General features: G+C 38.9%; 1 protein-coding gene across 1 annotated transcript in view; it reads right to left on the bottom strand.

Annotated features, from left to right (window-relative positions):
• CDH13 (cadherin 13) overlaps positions 1 to 15,775 on the bottom strand; it is a 738,851-nt gene that overhangs the window by 121,623 nt on the left and 601,453 nt on the right. Inside the window, exon 8 of the mRNA XM_032766126.2 lies at positions 4,651 to 4,791. Coding sequence (XP_032622017.1) covers positions 4,651 to 4,791 — 141 coding nt within the window. The remainder of the gene's footprint in view (positions 1 to 4,650; positions 4,792 to 15,775) is intronic.

Genomic DNA, 15,775 nt, shown 5'->3' with positions numbered 1-15,775 from the left:
GGTTTAGGTTGCATACTAGAAAAAACTATTTCACTAGGAGGGTGGTGAAGCACTGGAATGGGTTACCTAGGGAGGTGGTGGAATCTCCTTCCTTAGAGGTTTTTAAGGGTCAGCTTGACAAAGCCCTGGCTGGGATGATTTAGTTGGGGTTGGTCCTGCTTTGAGCAGGGGATTGGATTAGATGACCTCCTGAGGTCTCTTCCAACCCTCATATTCTAGGATTCTATGACGATGATTCTGTGCTGTCAGCCTACAATAAGACCACTGAACAAAGCGCAGTCTGAATGTGTTTTGGATAGGTGTCCAAAAATTTGGCTCTTAAGGATTAATTGAAAAAATGTGTAACTATTCAAGAATAGTTACAAAAACACTATTCTTGATATATACTGTAAAATCAGAGTTTATCAGGGGGCAGGGAGAAAGGGAAGAGTTGCCTCAGGCATCAAAACAAAAATCACCTTTAATGAACAGACATAGACTCAAACAAAGCTGAGGTTGCTTTGTACTGGGGATTTACAGAAGACATCTGTTAAGCAATCTAGCGCTTCTCAAACAGAAATGTAAACACTGGTTTCCAACTTGAGGGAAAGCAATAAAAATCTCTGGACTTCCAGTGAGACAGCAAGAAAATAGAAATAGAAAGCATTTTAAGGAACGTTGTACAATCTTCCACTTTGTAGCTACACTGGAGTACCTGACATTGCATCAATGCAGTGTCCAGATTTTTTTTTTATTAGGTACACACCACACAACATTCACAACAAGATGCATCGTTGGTATAGCTCCATTGACTTCCATTGTGTCAGACCAGCAATGAATCTGGCCTTCAGAATTCACGTTTAAAACATAGCTTATTAGAGCTACCTTTACAACACCTTGAAAAATAAAAGCAAAAGCTATTTTCAGTAGAAATTATATTGTCAGATGATAAAGCAGGCCACTAAATATATATTTGCCTCATAAAAGAGAAAGGGGACCGTTAGAAAATATCTTTAAACAGAAGGGAGATAGTTGGAAAAAAATACATCAGTACTAAAAGAACCCATATAAAGCAGCCAATCTCAAAGTAAATAAAAGATGATAGCACTTCTAAATCAAATTATTATGTTTATTGTATTTGAGTTTTCTGCCTCAAATGCTATCCTGTAGAAGTTGTCTTTTCTTTTTGCCTTTCTCTTCTTTTAAGCATTATTGTTGTCAGCTGTGAGGAAAGTCTACCTATAACTATCTGTACTGAAATTCAAATGCAGTAATTATGGCACCTTAAACTAGTAACTCAAAGTAAAAGGCTTTCTTTTAACTGTAAATTGCCATGATGGATTTTCATCTCCTCCACATTTTTGAAGAAAAGCATATTTAATTTTTGTAAAAGATGCCTGAGTGGCAGGTCAGAGGTCAGCTCCACTTTTTTATACACAGAGAAAGTATACCACAGGCAGCAGCCATGCAAACATCTTCACACTACCCACCCCAAGAATCTGCAGAGGAATCACACAGGTGAGAAGTGCGGTTTGGTTTCTGGCTTAGATTTGCGAAAGCAGCTTGGTGGGACTTGGGCAGGTACTTCAGTTCCACCATGTCTCAAGTCAATGAAAGTCCTGCACATCCTTAACAGCAAGCACATGCTTAAGAGCTTTCTGAACCAGGGACTCTTTGTTGCCATTTCATGCTTGGTTTTTAAGACTGACTAGTAGATCCAAATGTGGTGTTGCTTGATGGGATGGGACATTGCTAGAAACTGGAAAGAGACCACCAAAGGCCACCAAATTCAGAAGGAAAAAAAATACTTTCAGGTACCATTAAACATAGACTGCATCTGAGCAGTAAATCTGATGTAGAAATGAAAGGGTCTGATTTATGAATTACAAATATTTTTCTGAGCCATCCCATCCACTGGCAACATTTACTGACTTGAAATCCTGACGGCAGCAGGTTGAAAAATTCCAGGCTTGTGCTTGTTTTCAGAACTCAGCTTTACCAGGGCAGAGGATTTTTTTATTATAAACTATTATTTTAAACTATAATGGAAAGGATCAAAACAGGATACATTGGGGGAAGAAAGAAAAGAGGACAATAGGACTAAATAGTGAGAAATCAGGCAAAAGCATTTCAGATAAAGTGTAACAAACATATGATCTAAAGCCAAACTTTTCAAACCTGGGTGACTAAAGTTAGCTGCCTAAATCCATAGTTATAAATGCAAATGGTCGGGTTTTCATGTAGATCAGGTCCCACTGATTTGTATGGAATTTGTAGGTGTTCAGAACTTCTCAGAAACAGACCGTTTTCATTCAGCTGAAAATGTTGGCCTAAACTACCAAAGATTATTAAAGCAAACCATAAGAATGATTTCAAGAAAGACATATAGTTATTTCTGAAGAAGAGGAGGATTGAGTGAAATGGTAGAAATTCAGGGAAGCAGACATGTGAAAGCCTAATTGGTAGCAATGTTGAATAGAATGGCTCCCTATTCTGGTCATGTTGAGTCTTCTTATGTACTTATAACTATTAATGGGGAGCCTATAGTTATACAACATTATATGCCTATTTTAACTAAAAGTCCTAATGAAATAGCTCTTACAGGGTTAAGCGCCTGATCCAAAGAAATAATTCTAACGGGATTAACAGCCTGATCAAAAGCCCCTGTAAATTAAAGGAAAGGCTCCTTTTCACTTGGATAAGTTTTGGATCAGGCCCTAGAAACTGTATGCGATATTGTTTAGTGGCGCTCCAGTAAAAGCACCCTGCTGAAAGCCACTAGTGTTGTTGGCATTTAGCACCACATTTTTACTGCCAAGAAAAGCTGTTTTGAATCCTTCTTGTTTTTCAGTCTGGGCCCTCAATCTTCAGTTGCTGACAGAATGATTATTAGAGTGAAATTTCTATCACTCTTTTGAAAATGAAACACTGCCAAGTGGATAAAATTAAACAGGGGAAAAAACAAACCGCAGCAAAAAGAAAATAATAGTTTAATAATACAATTCCCCCTTCCCTTTCAAAATTATATTATATTCAGCATCTCTAGTGTTTGCTTCCTACAATCTGGAAATATTCCTGTAAATTGCAGAAGTTTGTGAAACTTTTATGGCCAAAACTGGTGGGTTTGGGTGTTAAACTGACTGGTGGAATTAGCCTATGCTCCTAGGACTCTTTTACCCTTTTTGGATACCACAGGTAGGGGGTAGAAAGGGAAGGATTTGAGGTATGGTTTGCCTGAAGCCAGAAAGCTTTGTCATGACAGGGATAGAGGTTTAAAATGCCATCGTTCTACAGACAGGCGATGTGTTTTGTGTTTGTTTGTTTTTCTTCCAGGCACTCAGTATTGTTCAATAGAATTCATCTTGCAGGGCAGAAAATTATCACAGAGAACAGGTGAAATTTAAAAGGCATCAGGACCAGAGTTTCATTACCAAACTCTGAAAGCTGGCAGGTCTCAAAGGGAAAGTGCTGAAATTCATTGCCTTCATGACAAAACATGTTGATTTCAGCTGAGTGTCATATTACCATATGACCCAGAGCTAGGTTTACAGTGACAGGACTACCCGCTATGGGATAAAGGAGGGAAATAGCTCTGTAGGCTTAATTTAGATATTATTTGATTACCCGCAGTCCATTTCTCTACAGTACTTTATGTTCTAACGTTTGGGGTTTGGTTGTGTTCTGCTTTTGGAAATTATATTAAATGGTGTACGTAAGTCTACTGATTTAAGGGAGGGAGAATTTATTAGATATATCCCCAGGGAAATTATGTCAACCTGAGCCCAAAAGCAGTGGGGTACAACGAACAAAAATTAAAAAGGGAGAAAATCCTGAAGGATTCAGAGACCAGGGATTCTGTCCAAAGAGCCAGAACACTGTCCAAGGATCCTGCAGTGCTCTGAGTTTTGTTTCCTGTGTATCAGTTTCCTGAAATCCATGTAAGCCCAAACTGACCGGTTTTGCATAGGCAAGGTGGGTTAGCTAATACCTTTTACTGGATCAACTTCTGCTTGTGAAAGAGACAAACTTTCAAGTTTACACAGAGCTCTTCTTCAGGTCAGATTTTGTTTAAGAAGATATACAAGGTGAGGAAAAAATGCTTTTAATCACCACTTTCCAAATAAAAGTTTGTCCTGGGCATGATGTTAAACTCCATCGTCCACTGCCTTGTGAATACTTCTTGGTTGAAGAAAGGCTAAGGGATCTCACCCGGACAAAAAAGGTGCTTATGCTGAAGTGATAAGCAGTTAGCAGCTCTATCTAGGTTGTTCTCTGGCAGAAGCTACAACCTCTATGTCACTGAGCGTCCAAACTCACTCTGGGCTTTGGATCTGGATCAGTGGTCTAAAGGGCGGACGACAAGCCTATGGCAGCCTCCTCTCCTCCATAACTTTGCCTAGGCATACGCGCCAAAGGTCTTGGCAAGACAGTCGCGTGGATCTGAGAGAGGTACATGGGGCAACTATCACGATTTCCAAGCAGCTCTGTATAGGGATGGCCTGCATGCGCCATGTGACGGTGACCCTAGAAAAGGTGGGTCAAACAAGCTGAAATAAATCAGACTATAGGTGTTTTCCTCCCTCATAAAATAATGTTATTTTATATTCAGAAACAGAACTATGTACAATTGGATGCAACGATTAATGGAACAAAAAACTGGCAAATTCTTACCTCTTTCTTGGTGAATTCCGGTGGGTGATCATTTTTGTCATCGATAACAATGGTAGCTGTTGCTGTGCCGGTTAATCCCACATCCAGACCAGCCATGTCCTTTGCTTCTATAATAAGCTCATACTTTGGGTTTTCCATCGTCTGAAAAAAAAAAAAAAGGAGAGATCAAAAATTCAGTTTCCTCTACTTCAGACATCAAGAGCAACAACAACAAAAAAAACAACAATTTGGTCTGATGCAATATAGGACAAAAATTTATTTGAGCTACTACTTTACTTTAGGAGAGAGTGTTGCTCTCCCCTGGGCTCCAGGGACCGGAAGGGCAAATTTTATCTAAAATAGAATATGAAGTAAGGTATAATGGGTTTATGTTTGTGAACAGTGTATAAGCTACACCATTATTCAACTGTATGGTGAAATGGGACAGAAATTAAAATATTCCCAGGTTATATGCACTTCAATGGACCAACATTTGGTCACATGATTCATTAATGTTATGATAGTTACATAATTAAATCCTAAAGTCACATATTGAATATAAATTTACACTTTATTCTATTAAGCCGTATGTACTCTGCACATACTATTCTAAATGGTAATCCAAATATTCAGAAGTAACAGAAGTACGAAAGCCATATCTAAAATATGTAATGGCTGGCACAAAAGAATTAGATATAGTGACATTAGCATGTTAGACCTATCTAACCATCCATCCATCCATCCAGTTTTTATGCCATACTCATCATCTGAGTACCTACCCATCAAAGAACTAGAGAGCACCAGGTCTCCATGCTGGTGCTGCAGCACAACCCATTCTCAATTCCCACTCCACTCCACTTTTCCAATGCTGGCCATAACTTAGAAGCCAAAATGGAGCCCAGAGTGAATTCTGAACTGGTGGCAGCCATGGGGTTCTCAATTCCCCTTTTGCTCTGGGCATGGAAGCATAGATGCTGGGCTGCCAGACAAAAGAGTAATATTATATACCATCAAATGGAATTACTATTCAGTGCCTGTACCTGCTCCCATTGAACTCAGAAACTATTTTGACATGTTTCAGAGGGGTAGCTGTGTTAGTCTGTATCAGCAAAAAACAATGAAGGGTCCTTGTGGCACCTTAGAGACTAACAAATTCATTTGGGCATAAGCTTTTGTGGACTATAACCCACTTCATCAGATGCATGGAGTGAAAAGTATAGTAGGCAGGAATAAATAAACAGCACATGAAAAGATGGAATTGCCTAACCAAGCAGGGGGTCACTGACTTCAATGGAGGCAGGAATGAGCCCTTCTTAAAATGAGTATTTTCCCCATTGTATGATGGTCTTGTGTGGGACCATCTGTCTATCAATCATATGTGTTGCATTCTCCATGGAGAACAAAGATGGAGAGGTGCTGTAGTCATTGTTGATGTTATGTAGTAGGAATATCTTGCATGCTCAATAGCTGTTGTTTAAACATGTATTTGGAGTGCTGTCATAAAGGGAGCCAATTGGTGCTGAGTTCCAAGTGGCAAAGAAAACAAATGCCTCCTTCATCTCGTTCAAATACCATCACCACCTCGTGCAGCAGAACTATAGAGGCTGGGATGAGATTTGTCCCCCATCAATTAACTCCTTGCCACTGAAAATTTAAAAAGCCTCTTTTTGACTATCGCTTAGCAAGCCAAACTCCCGGGGCAGCCACTTTGCAGCTTAGAGCTCACTGCAGGGGTTCTCCAAATTATACATTGTGCAGCCCATTTTATATAAGACAGCCTTTTATGGGGATTTTCCCTTGCCAAGCCCCAAGCCCCCACATTTTGGTTCTCAAAAGGTCTGCAGACCACCACCAAAGGTTCCAAAGGCAACTGATCAATATCATGGCTCAGTAAGAAACTTGCCATTCAGGCAGCCCAAACCAGAAGAGATGCTAAACACTGAAAACCTTCATCTATTGAGCCTTAAAATCCCACTTATCCTGCAGAGGTGTGTGCCCTTTCATATAGAAACTAAATGTTATTGCATGCAGTTTATTCTGGACTATAGAAAATCCCCTACTGGGATTTTAAGGCTCCAGGACGGTATATAATTGTACATATAGCAATATCACTGCAGTTTCTATGACTCAGTGAATGAGCTTGAACATATAAGACTGGGAAAAATACATAGAATTTCATTTAAAAATGTTCTCTGTTTCTCTTCAGGCTTTATTGGAACCTTCCCCTCAAATTTAGCTTTCTTCATAATTTTGAAAAAATGGATATTATTGCGTAGAAAAATCATAAGATCATGTCTTACTGCATGTTTTATAAGCTGACTTAGCTGGAAAAACAGGCCTATTTACGCTCAAAATGGGTCATTTTTTTTGTTTGAAAGCTGGCCCATTTTCCACTGAAAAGGAGTCCATTAGCGGTAGGAAATTGTGCCTGTCTCAGCAGAAATTTCCACGACAAGAGTCCAGTGTTCAAGCTCACACTGAAATGTGTAAAACACTGAGCTTTAAGTCACATTTCATATTATTAGGAATACTTCACACTTCTCTGCAGAGCAGCAGTTTATGCATCTAGTCCTGTCACCTAGATATGTGCTGTGTTAGAAAAAAAGCAACTCTTGGGATATCCTAACTGAGAGAAGAAGTGTGATCCAATTGGATTCCCTTTATACTAAAATATTGGCTTTGAGGTTCTTTTCAGCATTTCTCATATTTCTAGAATTTAATAGCTCAACTCACTAGTACGTACTTATTAGCAGTTAACTGTGCCTATGTGATTGTAAAGTATATTTAAGAGAGATTTTTTTTCCCTCTCCAGTAAAAAGTCCCTTTGAAGTTGTTAAGGATATACAAACAAATAGTAATACTTAGCTTCTCTCTAATAGGTTTCATTTGATAAGTGCCTTGCAAACATTATCTAATTATAAACACCCCACTAGTGTAGGAGGATCCTTGGCTGGGAAATCCAGTTGATGTAAGACCTTTTCACCCTGTGGGAGTAAGCCACAGCATAGCTCTGAATCAGGACCTATATTTCATGCTGTTAAATAATATGAATATAACCAACAGAAATTAACTCTGTGTGGGCTTTGGCAAGACAAGTAAGGGGAGGCCTTGCGAGCCAGTAATTTCCAGAGCATCACTCTCCTGATTTCTGAAACTGTCAATGGTGATTTATAGGACATCTGCATAATTGAGGAGGAAGAATTGTTCCAGGTGCTGCAGGGAGGATAAATTAGGAGCAATTTTATGAAGTTATATAAGGAGTAATTCAGCCTCAGATGGGGGGGATGGGGGAGGGAAATAAACAAAACCAAACCCAGAACACATTTTGCAGTACGAGTTGTTTGACTATGGAACAACCTTTACATCTGTGAAACTCCGTTGCTGGAGATATTCAAAGATGGCCTAGGTAAAACATTTATGAATATCAGCAAGGACAATAATGCATATTTGTGGGGGTGGATGGGATGATTATCCATTTCTGTGTGATTATATGGTTTAAAAGATGTGGCGTTCCTGATGGCTGCCTTAATGGGAAAAAATACATTTTCTAACCCTTTTCCAGCCTTTATCCAAGAACGTTTATTCGTATTTCCTTTTGCTTTTTACAAGCAACAGTTATACCTTCACTCCCTGTATTGAATGGTTTCGTTTGGCTGTGGGTATTGAACTCTGTCTCTGTTCCCTATGTTAGTCCTCATCAGCTAATAACAGCAGCTAATTAATCAAATACTATTTTTCTGACAAAACAATGCACTTATGATTGAAAATTACAGTTTGTAAACTGCAGCTAAGTATTGTAGGCTTCATTAAGAACCCAAAGAACACTTGAGAAAGACAAGCTGCTCAGTATGCTTAATAGATCCTAAGAATGTCATTTTGCCATTCTCTCCCCGTATGAACTGAGCAACAGATGAGGTACATCATTCTGAACAAATATTTACAAAAAAATTAGTATCTAATATACATTTGCAGGAAGGTATCAAGATCAGGAATTCCAGAGATTTTTTTTTGGACACCTCAGGTTTAGCTCAGCACAATGTTTAAAAGCTGAGCATCCCATAATGATTAGATATGAAAATGTATTACATCAAATATTTGTTAGAAATATTTGTTGCCTCATTCAGAATAAAATACTTGGATAGCAATGGCATTTTACTGGAAAATCTCTCATCAATATCAGATTCATGTAATCAGCAAAGTGATACTGAAAGCTAAAGATTTGAGCTTCAATGTTGTATTAAATACTTTCAAACAAGGAAAATGTAGAGGTCCCACTGGATCCAACCTTCTACAATGTTTGGGCTTACAAGTGCATATATGTGAAAGGTAAGTTGCACTGATGGTAACTGAATTTCAATAAGAGTAACAGAGGAAGAAGAAATTCAATACACCGGATAATTCCAAGATATGTATCAATTGGAAACATCTTAACCTATTGAAATAGGTCATTTTGTTCTAATCATTTGTGAAGCAAAGGTTGACTTTTAACAGTTTCAAATGGTTGCACCACAGCAGGTTCCATTTTGATGAGCTGGTAAAAGTAGAATATTTATCTGAATCTTGGAGTCTGCCAAAATGGGCCTTGTAATCTAAAGAGAAAAGGTTCTCTTGTACAATTTCTGGGACCAGTAAACACCATGACATTTTAAATATTTCAGTACTTATGCAGTTGGTCTTTTTTAGAACCTGGATGTTAGGAGACATTGCAAATGAATAATATTTTTGACACCTTTTTTTGAATCTGAGAAGATTTGGTTATTATTAATAATAAAATAATACAATTGCTGGCACTGTAATTTTCAAGCTAGAATGAAATTTCTTGACTACACATAGAAAGATATGGACCAGCTGAAAATATGAATGCAGATCCAAACCTTCCTCAAGAGAGTGTTAAGTGACTTACCTAAAGCCACAAGGTAGCACAACTGGGACATCTAGAGACCATCTTTGTCTATATACAGTATGCAAAATATATTTAAAAAATTCTTAGAATACTATGAATCAATGGTTCTCAACCTTTCCAGACTACTGTACTTTTTTCAGGTGTCTGATTTGTCTTGAGTACACCAAATTTCACCTCACTTAAAAACTAGTGGCTTACAAAATCAGACCAGCTAACTTAACTTCAGTACCCAGAAACATAATGGAGCAAACAATTAAGCATTCACTTTGCAAACACATAGAAAATAATAAGGTGATAAGTAACAGCATGGATTTGTTAAGAACAAATCATGTCAAACCAACCTAGTAGCTTTCTTTGACAGGGTAACAAGCCTTCTGGATTGACAGGAAGCCGTAGATGTGGTATATCTTGACTTTAGTAAGGCTTCGATACTGCCTTTCATGGCCTTCTCATAAACAAACTAAGGAAATACAACCTAGATGAGGTGGGTATATAACTGGTTGGAAAACTGTTCCCAGGGAGTGTTTATTAATGGTTCACTGTCCAGCTGGAAGGGCATATCAGTTCTGGATCTGGTTCTATTCAATATCTCCATCAGTGATTTAGATAGTGGCATAGAGAGTACACTTGTGGATGATACCAAACTGGGAGGGATTTCAAGTGCTTTGGAGGATAGGTTTAGGGAGACCAGATAGCAAGTGTAAAAAATAGGGATGGACGTTGGGGCTAATAGGTGCCTATATAAGAAAAAGCCCTCAAAATTGGGATGTCTGATCACTCTAGATAGGATTAAAATTCAAAATGTTCTGGACAAAACTGAAGAAATGGTCTGAAGTAAATAGGATGAAATTCAGTAAAGAAAAATGCAAAGTACTCCATTTAGGAAGGAACAATCAGTTGCACGCATACAAAATAGGAAATGACTGCCTAGGACGGAGAACTGCAGAAAGGGATCTGGGGGTTATAGTGGATCAGAAGCTAAATACGAGTCAACAGTGTAACATGGTTGCAAAAAAAGAAAACATTCTGGGATGAATAAGCAGGAGTGTTGTAAGTAAGGTACGTGAAGTAATTCTTTTGCTCTATGCTGATTTGGCCTCAACTGGAGTATTGTGTCCAGTTTTGGGCATCATATTTCAGGAAAGATATGGGCAATTAGAGAAATACAGAGAAGAGCAACAAATATGATTAAAGGTCTAGAAAACATGACCTATAATGGAAGATTTTAAAAATTGGGTTTGTGTAGTCTGGAGAAGAGAAGACTGAGGGGAGACATGATAACAGTTTTCAATACAAAAAGATTGCGTACAAGGAGGATTGGAGGCATAAAAATTGTTCTTATTACCTCTGAGGATGAGGAAAGAAGCAATTGGCTTAATTGGCGTAAGGGTGGTTTAGGTGGAATCAGCGATAAATTTTACCTGTCAGGATAGTTAAGCCTGGAATAAATGTCTAGGGGGCTGTGGAATCTACATCAATGGAGATGTTCTAAAAGCAGGTTGAAAAACATTGCAGGATGGTTAGATAATCCTAATCTGCTCCATGAGTGCAGAGGCTGGACTAGACTGACCTCTCAGGATCCTTTAGTCCTATGATTATGATAAATACAAAAGGTCACAGAACACTTAACAGAAAATTACTGAACCTTTACCTCATTTTGTCAGTATGAAATTTAGTTGTACTGAGAACTGTGCTAGTGCTTTTATACGTAACTCTTGTAAATAGCACAAATATCCACTACAGGAAGCTTGATGCCATTCCTGTGAACCCAGAATATGTTGCTACTGAGGCTACGAATAAGTAGACAGAGGGTAGCCGTGTTACGTGCGGATCTGTAAAAGCAGCAAAAGAACCTAGTGGCGCGTATAGACTGAAAACAGACATTTCTGGAGATTGAGCTTTCGTGCGTGAAAACCCACTCATCAGATGAACTGTATTCACCCATCACCAGAAAGCCTCATCTCCCACAACATCTGTTAGTACTATAAGGTGCCACAGGATTCTTTGCTGTTTTTACTGCTAAGAAAATGATTCATAGGAAGTTCAATCCTGGGATCAAATATCTGAAGTGGCCCTTAAATTTTACTTATGTAGGATGCAAAAAGGAAACATGCCTATCTGTGCATCTCCCTCAGAACCTCCCGCCCCCTCCCCCAAAGGGAAATAATTGTTATTAATTATTTATATTACTGTAGTGCCTGAAAACTCCAGCTGAGATCAGAACCGCATTATGTTAGGTACTGTACAAAAAAACATAGTGAGGAACAGTCCCCACACTGAAAGCATAAGTCAAAATAATCAAGACAAAGAGTGGTAGGGGGACACTGAGGCACAGAGCCCAAGGTCACACAATAGGTCACTGGCAGAACCAGGATAGAATCCAGGTCTCCAGAATTCCTATTTGGTGACTTAGCCACTGGACCACTCTGCATCTCCAAAATCAAATCACTATGCACAGGGATAAGCTGGTAATGTAAACATGCAACGATTTCAAACAATGTTTATTTGGAGATAAGGGATAATGATTTTAATTGAGGAACATATAGTCGCTGTTTGTCTGGTGTTTCATTTATCAGCCCAGGCTATGTGCACCTTAGCACTGTTGAGAGACTTTGTACCATTACAGCAGGAAACCCATTCATTTCCCTATACATTTGCACTTTAGTCATTTAGGCCACCGTGGGGGTGATACTGGTGAATGGTTTGGTCTGCAGTCAGGTTGAGAAGTTTGCATTCTACAGTCCACTCAATGCCACTCTCTCCAACATGTGACATTAGTATCAGATTTCCATCCCCTGCTCTCTCAGCATCACTGTTTCATCACTGGTAGGCAATGAGAGGTAAGAGAGCTCACTTTTTGAGATTATTGGCTTGCTGACAAAGCCAGCAGGATATGATAGCAGCAGAAGGAAACAAGAAGCTCAGTGCAGTTACATATGGTTAGAATAAACCCAGTGATAACGTCTAGGTCTATGATCATCCTGTGCCGAGGTTAATTCTTTTAATGTTTTCTTTATAGTTACAGTAAGAAAACAGTCAGTGGCATAGAAGCCACAAGAAAAGCGATCCCCACGATTTACACTTCACATCACCATCACTAACAGAGGCCTCCATTTTGCTAGACACAGAGTGTAAAGCTCCCATAATACCCAGTGAAATCCAGGAGATGAGGATTCTCAGCACCTAAGACTCCAAATTCAGCAAGAATGAAGTCAATGAGAGTACTCACATGTTTCAATCTAGGCACACTTTTAAATATCTTGATAAATCAAGGCCTAAGGGACTAATCCAAAGCAGAACAAAGCTAACTGGAAGACTTCGGTGGCTTTTGATGGAACCATAAATGGATTTTTATTCCCCAATAATTACAAGTAGCAGGACATGCTTCATCAAAGATTCATGAACAGTTAATATAGGAAGCAACCAGTTTTTTCTACCACTGGTTTTAAAATCCACTTTTATTCAGTATTTAATATTTTGGGGACAGGCAAAAATTGTCATAGGAAACCAGACTTTCCAGGAAAAGTTCATTCTCTGGACTCCCAAGCTAATGTTAGGTTGGTGTTGTAATCTGCTAGAACTTTACTCAACTAGATAAGACTGAATAAGCAGTAGCTATCTAGAGGCCATGGTTAAGAGTTCATTCTGTTAGAGATATTCCCAGTTCTGGAGATATTGTCTATAACTTAACATTTGGAATCCAGCCTGGCTCAGTGACACGGCTGATCTCAGAGCTAACTAAAGATTGGCATTCTGCAGAAGGGAAATGCCTGAAAAATTCAAAGCAATTTGGGCTGCATTTTAGAGGGTTATAATTACTGCAGATCCTGAAAACAGATGTGTCTCTTCCCCTTCCCCCAAACCCTTTATCCTAAAACCTCTTTATTTACTTTGCATATTATGATGAATCTGGTATATTTTTGCTTATTTTTTTCCAAACAAATGAATAAAAATTTGGAATCACTAGAATTAGATTGAACGTTTTAAGAGCGTCCACTTTGTAAGGATGAAATCTCAAGTGTGTGTGTGTGTGTATATTTCATTGCTTTGTTTTGTTGACTTTTTCAGAGATGGCATGGTTCATTTAATCCTCCATAAATAACATTAAATTCATAATTATATTTTGCATCACACAGCATCTTTTACATGAGAATTTAAAAGCATTTAACAATCAGTCATTAAAACTCACAACATCCTTGTGGTCTTGAACCTATTCAAATAATAAATTAATGGAGGCACAAAAGGACAGAATTTTAAATGGAGTTAGTGCTCAGCGGCATTTTCAAAATTACCTAGATACCAAATTCCTACTGAAGTCAAGGACACTTTGAAAATCCCATTTGGCGATTATCTGCATCTTTAGCTGCCTAATATATTAAAAAACCTGACCCTTAGGCACTTTTGAAATTTTTGCTGTTAAATGGTTTTGTTGAGGTGACAGAGAATTAGTGGCAGCATCAGGAAGAGAACCCAAAAGGTATATCTACACTGCAATGCAAACCCAGGGTTCAAACTCAGGCACAGAATGAATCTCCCTTCTGTCTGCACAAAAACTGTGCTAACCGGGGCTTGTATCCATGGTTCCAAGACCCCTCTGGGGGTGGAGGGTCCAAGCCTCACTAAAGCCAGAACCCAGGGTTCAAACCTTATTGTTTTGCTTTGTGGATGCTTCCCTGCTGGACCCATGATCTGGGAGTCTACCAAAAGCATGCCACAATCCCACAGGCCAACTTTTTGTCCTCTGAACAGTTACATTTGGTGGGCAGTCAAGTTTTCCCACACTGCCCCAAGAACAAAAGGGCTAGATTGGCCACATTTTGGGAGAGTGCTAGGAAGACTGCGATATGGGTGGTTGGACTCAGGCCCACAAAATGCAGTATAAATGCTGGAACCCCAGGATGGGATTGAGGGTTCAACAGTTCCTAACCTGGGGTTACAAATGAGTGTATACCCTTAAGCCCTAGGTTAACAAAAACAGAGTCTGCTAACTTGAATTCTACTAATCCTGGTCTCACATTGAGATGTAGACATACCCCAAGAGTCCTGCCTCCCTGTTTTACAAAATTATCCTATGACTGAATGATTAATATATCTAGAATGGATAGACTGGGTAATTTTATTAAATTTTTGGGTGTGGGAGGGACTATGAACAAATGCTAAATTATTTCATGGTGTTGCCCTTTCCTAGAGTGTGAAATTCATGCTGTATAATCACTGAGAACCCAGAGTCCAAATTTGCCACACTCAATCACCTGAAGCGAGGCACCTACATCCATATGTAGGCACGTAAATAAAAGAGACCTGATTTTCAAAGGTTTAGAGCATTTGTGGCTCCCACTGACTTTGAATGAAATTGTGAGTGCTCAGCACCCATAAAAATTGGGGCGAGGGGCACCCATTTAGGTGCGTAAATAGGAATCAAGGTTCTGAGTTTTAGAGGCTGACAATTTTGCCCAGACAGATCATTTGACTATAAAACTAATTCTGAGCAAGCAATAAGAATTCACAGGAAAGATGTGAATAATGAACCTCTGCATGAATAGGCTGTAACAAAATCCCCTTTTTGTCATTGGCAACTGAATAGACTGTGGTTGTGACTAAAATGGGATAATCAATGAGGCTGACATATGGATTGCTGGCATATTCAGGGTGCCCACACACTTGACTAAACACTGAATTCTACTTGCTATTACAGTAAGTCAGACAGAGTATGCAATGGGAAGTATAGTTCCTGGAATTATGCTTTCTGTTTTGTTTTTCAGATTCAGCTGTCTCTAAATTGCTTATTTTCTGGGGATTTTTTTCCCTAGAAAATGTTGATAAATTATTTCCTGGAAAGAAACACCAGTCGGAGTGAATACATGTTATGTAGCTGAGTCTGGATTATACAGAGTTTGGACTTTGATTCAAACTTCTTTAAAGTGTAGAAGTGGATGGAACCAGGATTTGGGGCTTATCTATAATTTGAGCTCCCTAATGCAAAAGATCTTAAAAAGAGCTCATAGCATTTTCTCGTAGATACTTCTAATACCAGCTTTAATCTACTGGAAATAACCATAACTAGATGATTTGGAAAAGAAATTTGGCAATTTGTCATATTGCCCTTGCATATTTGCCCACATCAGCAACCTGCCACCCAGTCCGGCTCGTCTGGCAGTTTCTCCTCTAGTAGTCTTGAGCAGAGAGACTTTCAAAGGTACAAAGGGCAGTCAGGCACCAGGTCTCACCTCAAAGACACCTGAC

Source organism: Chelonoidis abingdonii, chromosome 19, assembly GCF_003597395.2.
Source record: "Chelonoidis abingdonii isolate Lonesome George chromosome 19, CheloAbing_2.0, whole genome shotgun sequence".
NCBI lineage: Eukaryota > Metazoa > Chordata > Testudines > Testudinidae > Chelonoidis > Chelonoidis abingdonii.
This window is presented reverse-complemented; position numbering and strand designations above follow the sequence as displayed.